This window comes from Tasmannia lanceolata, unplaced genomic scaffold (genome assembly GCF_043159265.1).
Source record: "Tasmannia lanceolata isolate RefF3 unplaced genomic scaffold, GAP_Taslan_0.1 ptg000015l, whole genome shotgun sequence".
In the NCBI taxonomy this organism is placed as follows: Eukaryota; Viridiplantae; Streptophyta; class Magnoliopsida; order Canellales; family Winteraceae; genus Tasmannia; species Tasmannia lanceolata.
The window spans coordinates 53,459,440-53,472,281 of record NW_027518692.1 but is presented as its reverse complement, the minus strand read 5'-3'; the positions used below and the strand labels follow the sequence as shown (position 1 = coordinate 53,472,281).

At 36.0% G+C, this 12,842-nt stretch overlaps 1 protein-coding gene across 3 annotated transcripts in view; it reads left to right on the top strand.

The window, feature by feature from the left end:
• Positions 1 to 1,128: 1,128 nt before the first annotated feature.
• The window catches only part of LOC143892398 (flowering time control protein FPA-like), a 30,539-nt gene continuing 18,825 nt past the window's right edge, over positions 1,129 to 12,842 (top strand). For all 3 annotated transcript variants that reach the window (XM_077396993.1, XM_077396994.1, XM_077396995.1), the window contains exon 1: positions 1,129 to 1,793. In XM_077396993.1, the coding sequence (XP_077253108.1) occupies positions 1,482 to 1,793 (312 nt within the window). In that variant the 5' untranslated portion in view covers positions 1,129 to 1,481. The remainder of the gene's footprint in view (positions 1,794 to 12,842) is intronic.

Here is a 12,842-nt window from a genome sequence, read left to right as displayed (position 1 = left end):
CCTAGGAACTCCTGAACTTTTCTCTTCATCTGTTTGACCATATGTTGATATCAGTTTCATTTAAATCATTATGCATTTTGCCCGTACATCCATCTTTCTAAAATTTCAAACACGCCTTTTCCCAAGGCCCTGTTTGGATTGAAGGAAAATGGTTAATTCAGAGGAATATCATCATAAATTGAAGGTCCCTCTTAATAAAAATTGATTAGGGCTGGTTCAAGCGTCTTTTTCCTTTGTAAAAAAGTGCTAATCCTCACCGTCCTGAGAGAATAAGAGTTTTCTAAAACAGTGCCCTAGGCTCTATTCCAATCTACCATTCTCACATCAATTGCATTTGATTTTGAGCGCCCAAGTTTTGCAAGATTCTACATGGATCATAATTGAAGGCGTTTACAATTTGTTGTAGAGTCGTCGTCTCGATCGGGATAGATTCCGCTGTGCTATTCGTTGATTTTCACTTCTTGGGCGTTCTTAGGACTCAAGAACACAAGTAATCGCTCCGATAACTCGAGAAGAAGATGGGAGGCCATGGCTGCTGCTGCTGATACATTTGTTTATCTCCATTAATCATATTTCTTTCTTTTATTTGATGGCCTGTTATTCCAAGGATCCAGCCATGTATGATTAAGTTTAACCATTTTCTCATGTCCTAAGGCCGTGGTTTGAAATTTCGAACGAAATCCGAAATTTTGGCTTTTGGTTAAGAATGAAATCAAAATGGTATCAATCTAAAACCATACAAATTTCAACCGAAAATTCGCAATTTCGTTTTTCCTCAAATTTCGGTCTGAAATATAAGAAAAATCTCAAAAAATCTGGATTTTATAGGTGTAGACGCACGTATAAAAGCCTTATCTCTATATTAAATTAAGGCTAATGATATTGACACTACATGTTTCTATAACTGCACGATCCATATTGTCGTTTAGTATTTAAACAGTTAAAAAACAAAAAGACAAGCTGAATTTATGCAGTTATTAAAACACTGTAGTACCGATATCTGAAAAAGACAGAGGAGTCCATAATTCAACCCGGCTCGGACCATGGTCGGATCAGTCTGGACCGAACTGGGACCCTCTCACCGGTTCAACCCGATGACCCATATAAATAACCCTTCGAGAGTCTCCCTGTTCTTCCAAGCCCTAGACGTTCCGAATTTGGGATCTCTTTGCCCTAGTTCTCCTAGGCCATCTCTAATTTTTCTTGTTTTACCCTCATTTCTCCCCGTGAATTTCTTCTTACCACCTTTTTTCTGCTTAATTTTCTAGGGGTTCATTTAACAAAATTTTCTTCCCCTAGCAATTCTCCATCATATGCCTCTGTCCTAATTTTCTAGGGTTTCATTTATCCAAATCTTCTCCTCTAGGGTTTCAATTGCCAAATTTTTTTCTTTCCCTAGGATTCTGCATCATATGCCTCTATCCTAATTTTCTAGGGTTTCATTTACCCTAATTTATCTTTCCTTAGAAATTCTGCATCATATGCCTCCTCCAAGCAAGCCAAACATGGCCCCAGAACAAAACCCTAGGTCAAACAATGGTGGAAAAGATGCAGAAGAAGACGAATCCCCATCGCACAATCTGTGGGTTGGAAACCTCTCTTCTGAAACCACTGACTCAGATCTGATGGGCGTTTTTGCAAAGTACGGGGCGCTTGACAGCGTCACGACATATTCGTCGAGGAATTTCGCTTTTGTCTACTTCAGACACCTGGATGACGCGAGATCCGCCAAGGAGGCTCTACAAGGCACGATCGTCTGTGGCAGCCCAATCAGGATCGAGTTTGCTCGCCCGGTTTGTTCTCCACTTTCGTATTTAGATTGTAATTTGATCTGGGTTCTTTTGTTTCCCTTATTGGAATGTCATCTCTGTAATTCTTATACAATAGTATGGTCTATTTCTGAGAAGGGTTTCCGCACTTGTAATATCATGAGTATGAATTTTGCCTTTATCTTATATAGGGTTCCAGACACTCGAGTTGTTTTAAAAACTATATTCAATCAACTGCAATCTGTCGCATTAAGAAAGTTCAATCCGGTCTGAATTGGTAACAATTTTTATAATTTATGAAATAAGCACCCGGTCTCGAAAATTGAAGGTTTCTGGTTTTGGAAAAGGCGTTGAGGTAGTATGAAATTTTTTATGGGAATATGTCTACCATTGATGTTAACATCGTTAGAAGATTGAAAATTCAAAAAATAAAAAAAAATCACCTTTACTGGGGCTGTGCTTATATCCATTGGCACCGAGTCATTAAGCCTCGTGGAACACAAAGTTTACTAGATGTTCTCTTTTAATAGATATAACAAACTAGCAATATCATAAACGCCAATCTAGATCTCTGTTTTTTTATATCCGAGAGAGAGGGAGGGTTTATGCGTTTTATTAAGTATTGCGAAACTAATTTAGAAAACTCATGAATAGTGTTGGTCCCTAGGAAACCATATTGTTTACTGAGGTCTTTTCAGACGTTTGATGAAAGTATTTGAGGGTTCTCATTAAGCTTTAGTTTTACATTTTGTGGGGCATTCTAAATATAAATTAACAATTTAACACAAAAAGGGCAAATTGTGAAGTGGGCCCTGTAATATATTGGCTACTTCTCTTTTATTTTTCGCAGGGCACTAGCACTCAACAAGCCCACAAGTGAAGAGAGACTTAATTGCGAATCAGATCTGATATACAACGAGAGACCAAACTGCGAATCGGATCTGATATAAAAGTATCAAATTTTATCTGGGGTTACTAGATGAGTGAGTAATAGATAAATAGAACAAAGTTGCAGTTGGGCACGGTTATGGCACGTGGAAATGTTTAAGAGTTTTTATGGAAGGATTGGAACTTCACTAATGTCATATAAGATTGATCCTAGGGAAGAGGCTAATAATTTCATATAATTATCTAATTTTGCTGCTCTTAGATGATTATAGGCAGTGCATTCTCCCTACAAACTTAAGTTTGCGAGAGAAACTCTCAAAAAATGCACAAATGTGGCACACATTATGCATGTGCCATGAGATTTATCTTATTTTATCAAACTCTTGAAGGGACCGTTAAATTTTTTATCTTGAAAAAGGTACGCATAACAATTTTTTTTTGGTCAACACAATTTATGCTTGCGCTTATTAAAATTGGTTAACTGAGGATAGTTTCTTGTTCTGTTTATGTGGAAGTTAAATGTAGGCTTCTACTCTATAAACGTGTAGAAATATGCGGGACGGCAATGCCATAGGCATGCTTTTTTTTGGTGCTCGTCCCTATGCTCAAGCCTTTTCCTTGCTAGTAACATAATCAAATCGACCCTGTAATGAAGTGGCATTATCAAGAGTAACCTTAATTCTTGTTTAATTAATAATTTGCTCATCAATTGATATTAGAGAAGGGATGACCAATCTGAAAAGAAGAAATCATGTCTAAGATGAAATGCCTCAATTAGTGAACTAGTGAACTTTATTGCACTATATGTGGAGAAGCTAATAAGGTTTTCTCATGCATAAAATCCTAAAAGACTGGTAATGAAAAGCATTTGCTATTTATTCATTAGGTGTAGTTCACCGACTAAATAATTTTCCTTGAGAACTTGTTAATCAAATTGCTTACTCATCTAGGTCAACGAAGTAGAGATCAGGTCTTCAACCCTTTGACATTACATTTAATGATCCCAGTTGCCCACTGCTAATTATGAACATATCATATGCCTCCATCTATTCCAGTTTATGATAGAAAAAGCAACACATTTTTGCGGTATTATCATGCAAGTACGCCTCAAGCAAGTATATGGCACTTCAGAACCAATGCCTTGAGTAATAATCACAAATAAGGTGTATGCATCTTGTATCTGAATTTTATCTTTTATTGCATTAACCCCCATAGAGCGTAGTATAATTAAAAATGGTATCCTATGAGTCTATGTGACACAGGATGGATCTATGGGAGGAGATTAAAGAATAATCTCAGAAAGTGGGGTGTCATGACTGAGTAACAAATCCAGGCCGTGAAAAACACAGGCGGAGTTTCTGATTCTATGAAATAAGTAATAACATTCTATGAAATGAATCTAATAAGTAATAACCGATCTTAAAAAAATTGACTGTTGGACCTTTCTGATTCTTGAATCTGTGGTAGGGGGCATTGCAGGAATCAATATATCCAATTGCGGCACAAATCCGATCTTCTGATTGTTAATCTGGGTAAAAATACAGAATTTCAATTTTCTGCATAACGTTGGTCTAGATCTGTTTTCGGAATCAGATCTAACCGTTGGATCACTCTGGATTCTTGATATGTAAGAATGAGTTACAAAAAGAAAAAAACCCTAAAGTTTGGTCCAAATCGGGTCGTTGGATAAATGGTTATGATGGTCTAATAATGACTGGTGGAAGGTGATGAGCAAGGAATTGATAAAATATAATAAGAAATAGAACAGACCATAAAAAAAAACGAAATAGAACAAGAAATATAATAGAGCTGCAACCTAGAATTTTACTAGGGTTTAAGGTTTCACACCTTAGGTTTGGGCTTCCCACAACTAACAGACCAAAGGAATCACTCCTCTGGGCTTCTAGGCTTCAACCCTGTGTCACAAATATCGTTCTTGGAAATTTCTCGGCTTTGTAAAATCTCGTGAAATATTTTTTGTGTGTTTATATCAGGGAAAATGGTAAAATTTTAAGTTATTTAAAAAATTCAAAATAATAAATAAAGGCTACTGACATTGCCGTTGCCTTGTTTTGATAATGGGCGAAACTTAACTTGCCTTTTTTTATTTAACAACTTGTCAAAAGCTATTTCAATTCCGAAATAGCTTTCAACAGAAAATTAAAAAAGAAACGACAAGGCGTGTTAGGCTCATTATCAAAACATGACAATGACAATATCAGTAGCCTTTATTATTATTTTTTGAATGATAATATCGGTAGCCTTTATAAATAAACAAAATTGATATTTTCATTGTATTGGTTTTTGTTTGTGACATTCACATGTTAGCATATGAAAAAAAGAAAAACCGACGAAAACAGATGAAAAGAAAAGAAGAAAGGCATACTTTTGTTGTTGTTTCTGCTGCTACTGCAGGACGAGCTGAAAAAAATAAAAGTAGATGAAAAGAAAAGTAAATCTACCCTTACCTTCTTGTAAGTTTTTTTTTGGGCAACATGCAGAGGTTTCGTACATGCATTCATATCACCCTCAGAAATTTTTTATAAGTATAGGTTCAGTTCATGCTCCCGCATGTATATTGTCATCTCCGGTAAGAATAAAACGTATCTACAACATTGTTTGCAAAATGCAGAGGTTTCATTGTTTTACTGATGTTTATGGATGCTTACTGAAGGATGAGGACTTCAATCTCAATGATAAGAAGTGAGTTGGGTAGTAGTCCTCAAGTTGGAAATCCATTAGGACTGTAAGTGTAGTCAGAAGAGCACTGCAGATGAGCAACTTCTCCTGCTTGCATACCCATCATAGAAGCTTTGCCAATTTGGATCTTTCGTTCTCCAAACCTTTGAGAGAAATCACCATCCTCACCAAATCTAGTGCAGCGGTGACCATAGTTATCAAACTCGTTTGACTCGTACGAGTCGACTCGCGAATCGTGTCAAGTTGGATATTTTTCAAGTCGACTTGGAAGGGTGAGGTGCTGGTGTTGGAAACTCGTACGAGTCGGGTGGTGACTCGTACGAGTCGGAGTGAGTTGACTCGGAATATTAGGACTCGTATGAGTCACATATTTTACATTATAGTTGTCTCCTTGTCTCTTCTTGGTTATGTTCTCCTTTCCTATTCTTAGTATTTACATGTAAAGTGGGAAGGGTGGGGTGTGGTTTGCAATAGCCAGGAAATTATGAATGTATCCAATCAGCAATGGTGCCCTCCTCATGAAGGGATAGTCAAATTAAATTTCGATGGATCAAGTTTGGGCAACCCTGGCCCTGCAGGGATTGGTGGAGTATTAAGAGATAGTAATGGTGGGGTTCTTAAGGCTTTTTCTGGTCCAATCGGTATAGCAGATTCGAATGAAGTGGAGGTAAGGGCAGCGCATCAAGGTATTCTGAGCTTGGCTAGGGGCCGATCAGAAAGATGTATTGTGGAGGGTGACTCGCAGAATGTTATCAGCTGGCTTAGGGGCCCTCAGAGTTCCCCGTGGCGATTTCTTAAATTCTTTGACGAGATTAAAGATATCTTACAAGGGCTTCAGGTATCTTTCCACCATGTGAGAAGATCTGCTAACGAAGTGGCTGATAAGTTGGCAAAAGATGGAGTATCGAAGCAGGATTTAGAACTTTATGATTTTCTCCCTCCTTAATTGTATCTCCCGGGGCAGTTTCAGTTCCGTGGGAGTGTTATGTTTTTCTGTTTCTGTAAGGGGGACTTCCTGAGTCTTCATTTAATATATTCTGCTACCATTCAAAAAAAAAAGTATTTACATGTAAAGTCTACTATTTTTATTGTCAATTTACTTAAGATTTACATGTACATTTACTTAAATGACTTTACATATAAATAACAGAATTTGAATCTATTAAAAATAGTTTCAAGACCAAAATCTAAGAGGATAAAAAGTCAACTTTCCAGTTCTAGTACAAAATTCGAAAAAACGTGTCGGGTCAAAATCTTAACTTCCAGACGATGGGGGTATTTTTCCAATTTAAAAAATTCATAAATTCTATCATGTCCAAACTTGATTAAATCCAAAAAGTCCAGTAAAAAAATCTCATAATTTGGTCTGTAAATTTTTTTCATCTTGTCAGGCACTGGTCAACGCACTGGTCAATAGAGGCATTTCGGCTTATAGTGATTTTCCTTTTAAGTAAATGTTGAATCTTTTACATATTTGGTTCATTTAATTATTTGATTGTTTCTTATATTTTTCTAGCAATATTTGATTTTTTTCATATTTTTAAGTATTGAAATAAATTTCCCTCGTCGTAGCAGAACGGAAAGTTTCAAATGAAATCCGACCGAAATAAGGTGTCTGCTCTCTCATGCAAGAGATATTTTCTTATTCATGAGGTGTCTACTCTCTCATGCAACAGATTTTGACTTATTCATGATGTGTCTTCTCTCTCATGCAACATATTTTGTCTTATTCATGATGGTCCCTAGCAAATTCCTTTACAAACTTCAAGTTTAAGCTTAAAAAATACAGAATTTTACAAAGGAAATGATATCAGCACAACCATGGGTCAATAATTGCGTAGACTCATCTCGTCTTTTCTGTTTTAATTGTCTTGTGAGAACTTTTTCGAAATTGTATTAACCTTTTGATACCTATTTAAAAGATAAAAGAAAAGCTGCCTTAGTGAAAATATTAAAACTTGGTTGTGCTGATATCATTTCCCCTTTACAAATTACAAATTTATAAGGGAAATGTTATCAGCACAACCATATTTTGATATTTGCACAAACCCAGCTGTCTTTTCTTCTTTAATTGGCTCATGAGAGCTTTTTGGAAATGTAATAACCTTTTCACAGCTCTTTTATTTGCTTCATACCTTCATCTTTTGCTATATAATATAATTGGGTTTTGCTAACGAGTACCCCCTCGTTAAGATGCAGTTGGAACTTGTTTTCACATTTGCTAACGAGTGCCCCCTCGTAAGATGCAGTTGGAACATGTTTTCACACTTACTTCCAACAAAAAAGTCTTAAAACGTTGATAAAAATCTCAAAACGTTCTCAAAACGTGTGTAAAATCATGTTCCCAATGCACCTTCAGGGCACTCGTTAGCAAAACCCAATATATTATAATTTTTTTCAACTAAATTTCTGTTCTTGTTAAAAACTCTTACGAGTCAAGAGTCGAGTCACGAGTCAGAAAATTAAGAAATCGAGTCACGGGTTGACAACTATGGCGGTGACGTGTTTTAGACCATTTCCCATCCTCAAGACTTACTTCTCCACTCCTGTTTTTTGTTTTTGCTGTAAATCGATATGACGCTGCTTCTATGGGTTATCTATGGGTCATGGTGTTACTGACTGTGGGGGTTTCTCGTACATGAAGGCTTGGAGACCATGCTATTAGGGATGCGCGGAGGAGGTTGGATGGTTTAGGGTTTTTAGCATGAGGTGTTTGTCGTGGAGGAGGAAAGGTCATGATGATGGTTTACAGTTTTAGGTTTAATTGGAAACAAAAAAACGTAAAAGGTCGTGATTTTATTGTGAAAAAATACAATATTTTTTGTATGTATTTTTCATTTTAATGCGTTTAAGTGGGTTTTTATCTTTTAATCAAAATATTGTGTGTGTGTGTGTGTGTGTGTGTTTTTTTTTCCACGATTTGTTCAAACTCAAAGTATCGGCGATATTTGTGACATAGTTTGCACCTAGAAGAACTAGATTCACACTTACAAGGAAAAGGGCTTCACACCACAGAGCAACAAAACACTTTTTTTTTTTTCATTCATCAGCCATCAAATTTGGCCATAAGGAGACGTTTATAAGCACAAGACATCTCCTATGAAAATAGTTGTAAAGTAGGAGTAGGATTCCCACTCCCACTTGTCAACCACTTGTTGCACACATCTCTACTTATCAAATCTTATCCTAATCCAATTGGATGCCCTAAATATACTAGGACTCTTATTTAAAGATTCTTCAACCTCCTAATACAATTTTAACTGGACTCATAACAAATCCTTTCTAACTTAGGGCTGGTCTTTATTTAACTAACAAGGACTTTTAACATAAATCAAATCAAATCACTAAATAATACCCAAATGTTTCAATCTAAGTGCCCCCCCATATGTTGGCAACCACAAGAACTCCTTTATTTTGGCCAAATTTTCGAAAATGACAATTGTACCCCCTTCTGCTGCTGGAGTTTTCTTGGTTATAGTGCTAGGAGGGAGGCCCATGTGGCCCCACATGGTTGCAAACAGTTCAGGCTCCACCAGAAGATTTTTGAATGTTGTGAAAAATGCAATGCAATAGACTCATTGAAAAATGCAATGCAGATTGCCATCTCTCAATGATTGTTCTGCAAACTATCTGCTTTATACATTATCCTTGTTTGAGTTGCATTTTTACCTAGGGGGATACCATGGAAATAGTATTGCTCACTACGGATCATTATTTTATGCTTTCAATCTCTTATCAGCCTCTCCAGGATGTTTCTTCAACCCTCCTTGGTATTCGAATTATCGTTCTTTCGCCATATGTTTCCCCCCTTCATTCATATTCTATGATGCTTCTCCACGGTTCTTCACCAAGCAAGAAAAGGCAGGGAAAAGTCTCATGGTGGTATGGGTTGTAGCTGTACCTAATCTTCTACTTCTGGTGCCATGGCATTTTCTGAAGATAATGTTTTCGGGCTCTCTGGTTAATAGAAGTTGTCCGTTCTTTAATTTCTGTTGCACATTTCACATCTGCTTCCTATTGCTTCGAGTAATCGTCGTTGATTGACAAAGACTAAGAGGTTATTCTAAAAATTGGAAAAGAATGAAGGCTTTGAACCTTGTTCAAAAGAAAAAAAGAATGAAGGCTTTGCGTTTATAGTGAAATCAGCAGCATACTGGTTTTATATGTGCGCATCTAGATCCAATCTTATAGTTTCTCATCTAAAATGAGTGAACAAGTTTTTCAATGATTGTTTATTGAAATGGGATAGGATGACTTTCTATTGTTCAACCATTTGTGTTGAAAATGATGGGTTTTTATCGGATGCACCATTCATATATATATATATATATATATGATGGGAAATCGACAAAAAAAAAAAAAAATTGATTCAAATTGACAAAAATTCAGGTTGAATTGGCAAAAGTCGGTTCAAATCAGCAAAAAATCAGGTAGAATTGTCAAAAAGCGGCTTAAATCGAAAGGTCGAGTTGAATGAGTAAAAATCGGGTTGAAGCCGTACAGTCCAAAAGTCAAAAGACCATTTTGCCCTCTTTGTCTCCTCTATTTTTTAATCTCCACCCTCCTACAGCTGTATTTGTTGCATTGCCAGATGCCAATTCAATTCGGAAGAGGAAGAAGAAGCGACAAAAAATGGGTAAAACTCGTCTTAAAATTAGAAAATTGGTAAAAAAATCGATTCGAGAAAAAACCGGGTTGAATTGGCAAATGTTGGTAAATCAGTAAAAAATCAGGTTGATTTGTCAAAAACTCGTCTTAAATTGTAAAGTCGGGTTGAAAGGAGAAAAATCAGGTTGAATCGGTAATAATCCTATTTTTTTTTACCAATTTTGCCGATTTAACCTTATTTTTTGCCAATTTGTCCTTATTATTTTTTGCCATTTTGACATGATTTTTTGTCGATTTTTCCCGATTGAACGTTTTTTTTTTTTTGCCAAGTTAACTTTATTTTTGTTGGTTTTTTGCCGACTTGAACCAATTTTTGTGTGGATTTAACTCAATATTTGCTAATTTTCCGATTTTAAGTCAAATTTTTGCCCACTCTTCTTCTTTTCTTTTCTTTTATTTTTCCTCTTGGTCTTCATCATCTTCTTCTACTGCTGCCGGGACGGTCGCAATAGGTGGAGGTGAAAAAACTAAAAAAATTAGATAATTGTGCTATGTCATTGACAATAAGACTTCATACAACCTATTCCTTGGTCGTACAACCTACGCCTTGGTCGACCCTGGATTCATGTCGGTTTGATTGAAATTGGATGTGGCCTAGTCAAGCCCAACTGGACTCAGTTTGAGCAAAGGTGCCATTACGGATGACAAACGGTTTAGCAAATTCAAAGCAACCAGTTTTCGATATCAAGGACTGGTCTCGATGTTGCAGCTACAGCCGTTTTACATCCGAAACTAGGGAAGTTTGTCTTTCAGATGCCAAAATGTTCTTTTGGACTGTATGGTGTCCCTCCTGGATCAATAGAGTTGAAACCATAGTAATTAGAAACTCCTTGGGTTGGTGGGAAACTCGTTTCCCCTAAAACATGTTTTGGAAACGTGATAAAAAAATTGAGGAAATATTTCCGAAATGCATGGGAAACACATGGGAAACGTATGAGAAATTTATGTGAAACATGTGTGAAATGCGTGGGAAACGTATGGAAAACTCGTAGAAAACATATGTGAAAAATGTGTGAAATTTACGAAAATTGTTTTGAAAAAAAAAAACACCAAAAAATTGTGGAATTGATTTTAAAAAGGAAAACAATAGCATATAAAACTCAACTAAGCCTTTGTCCCAAACTAGTTGGGGTTGGCTAATGAATCCGTTAGAAAATTTTCTTGAAGAATTAAAATAGGAATTTGAAAAATCTGTTAGAAAATTTTCATGAAGAATTAAAATAGAATTTGAAATTAACAAATTTTAAACCTACAAAACTATATATTGCGAGTTTTCCTTTGTTTCTTATGCGTTTTCATTGACGTTTTTCTATTCTTGTTGAAGCGTTTTGAATGCATTTCCTAAGACGTTTCTCAATGCGTTTCTCATACGATTTTCTATTATTTTGTTGTTTCTCATCTCCCCTCTATTTTTTCCTTGCGTTTTCCATTTCATGTTTTGCTTACCGAATTTGTTTCCCACCCTGGTAACTATGGTTGAAACTACCGGCCATCCTCAAATTTAGATACATTTTGTAAGTGCTTGGTATTTTGCTTGTCTAGGTAGTTTCGAAAAAAACCATTTTGCGTTCCACTTTTTCATGGGAGAACATCCACCTCGTAGCAGATTTTGTCGTATTCTTTTAATTGATTTGAGGTGGACTAAGATGCGAAATGGCCTTTGGCGAAACTGCCTAGACAATCCCTATATATATATATTTATCTTCATTAGATGTACTATATCATTTGTGTCATGCTTTTTATATCAGAACCATCTATCCTATCTTATTTTCTTGGAGACCAGCCTTTTCCTCCTTGTTAGAATCCAACCCTATAGATTTTATGTCAAACCAGGGACAAGGGTTCCGGCGCATTGTTTCTTGTTGACACTTGGTTCATTTGTGGCTCATATCTTCTACTGGATGTGTCTTGTAGATATATTTAACTAAATACTTGACAATTTGTGTTCCACCTATTTCTAAAATTAAATTATAAGCGCGAATTCATTCTTGTGTCACATTATCCTTACTCTTTTCCCAGTTCTCAATTTTCTAAATCTCTCAGTGAAGCGGCAAATTTTATTTTTAAAAAGGGATTATCTTCTACTGCTGAATTTTACATATATTAATTACATTGCAAACATAGTTTCTGAATCACATTAAGCCAGTGGTATTTTATGAATCAAAAAATGGTTATTATTTTGATCTACCTTTTCAATTTTATTTTTATTTTTATGTAGTGTCCTAAAGGATCTACAAAGTTAATATTTTGAATCAAATTAGAGGGTGAGTCTAGTTGTCCGAGTCAGAGTTGTATGACAAATTTACCATTGATCGATCCTCCCAGTCCAGATCTTTTAAATCTTGTCATGTGAGCATGTCGCGTTACTTGAGGAGGCTTGCATCACTGTATCAATATTTGTGAGTTCTTGTTCCTCCACATCATTGCAGTTTGGGTCATTGTCTTTCTCATTGAAAGTGCTCATATTTTCAAATCTTCTTTTTGGACTGTCATGAAATGATGCTGGCTTACTTCCTAGGCACAATATTTATCATGCGCCCTATATTTTTTTTCCATGTGTAGTTTGCTTCTCTACCATAATTACTACGCATTTTTTTTGGAAAATGGTAGCCAAATTTCATTAAAAGCAAAGAGGACCGAGATGGTCAGTACAAGGCATAAGCACATTAAAGAAAGTACATAGAACCGACTATAATAACTTAAGGGGGAAATGCATCAAAAAGAGCCAAATTACTACACTTATTTCTCTTCTCTTGCGTACAATATAGATGTTGATCTCGCCAATCTCTCTATAGTTGATTGACTCTCAATATGTTA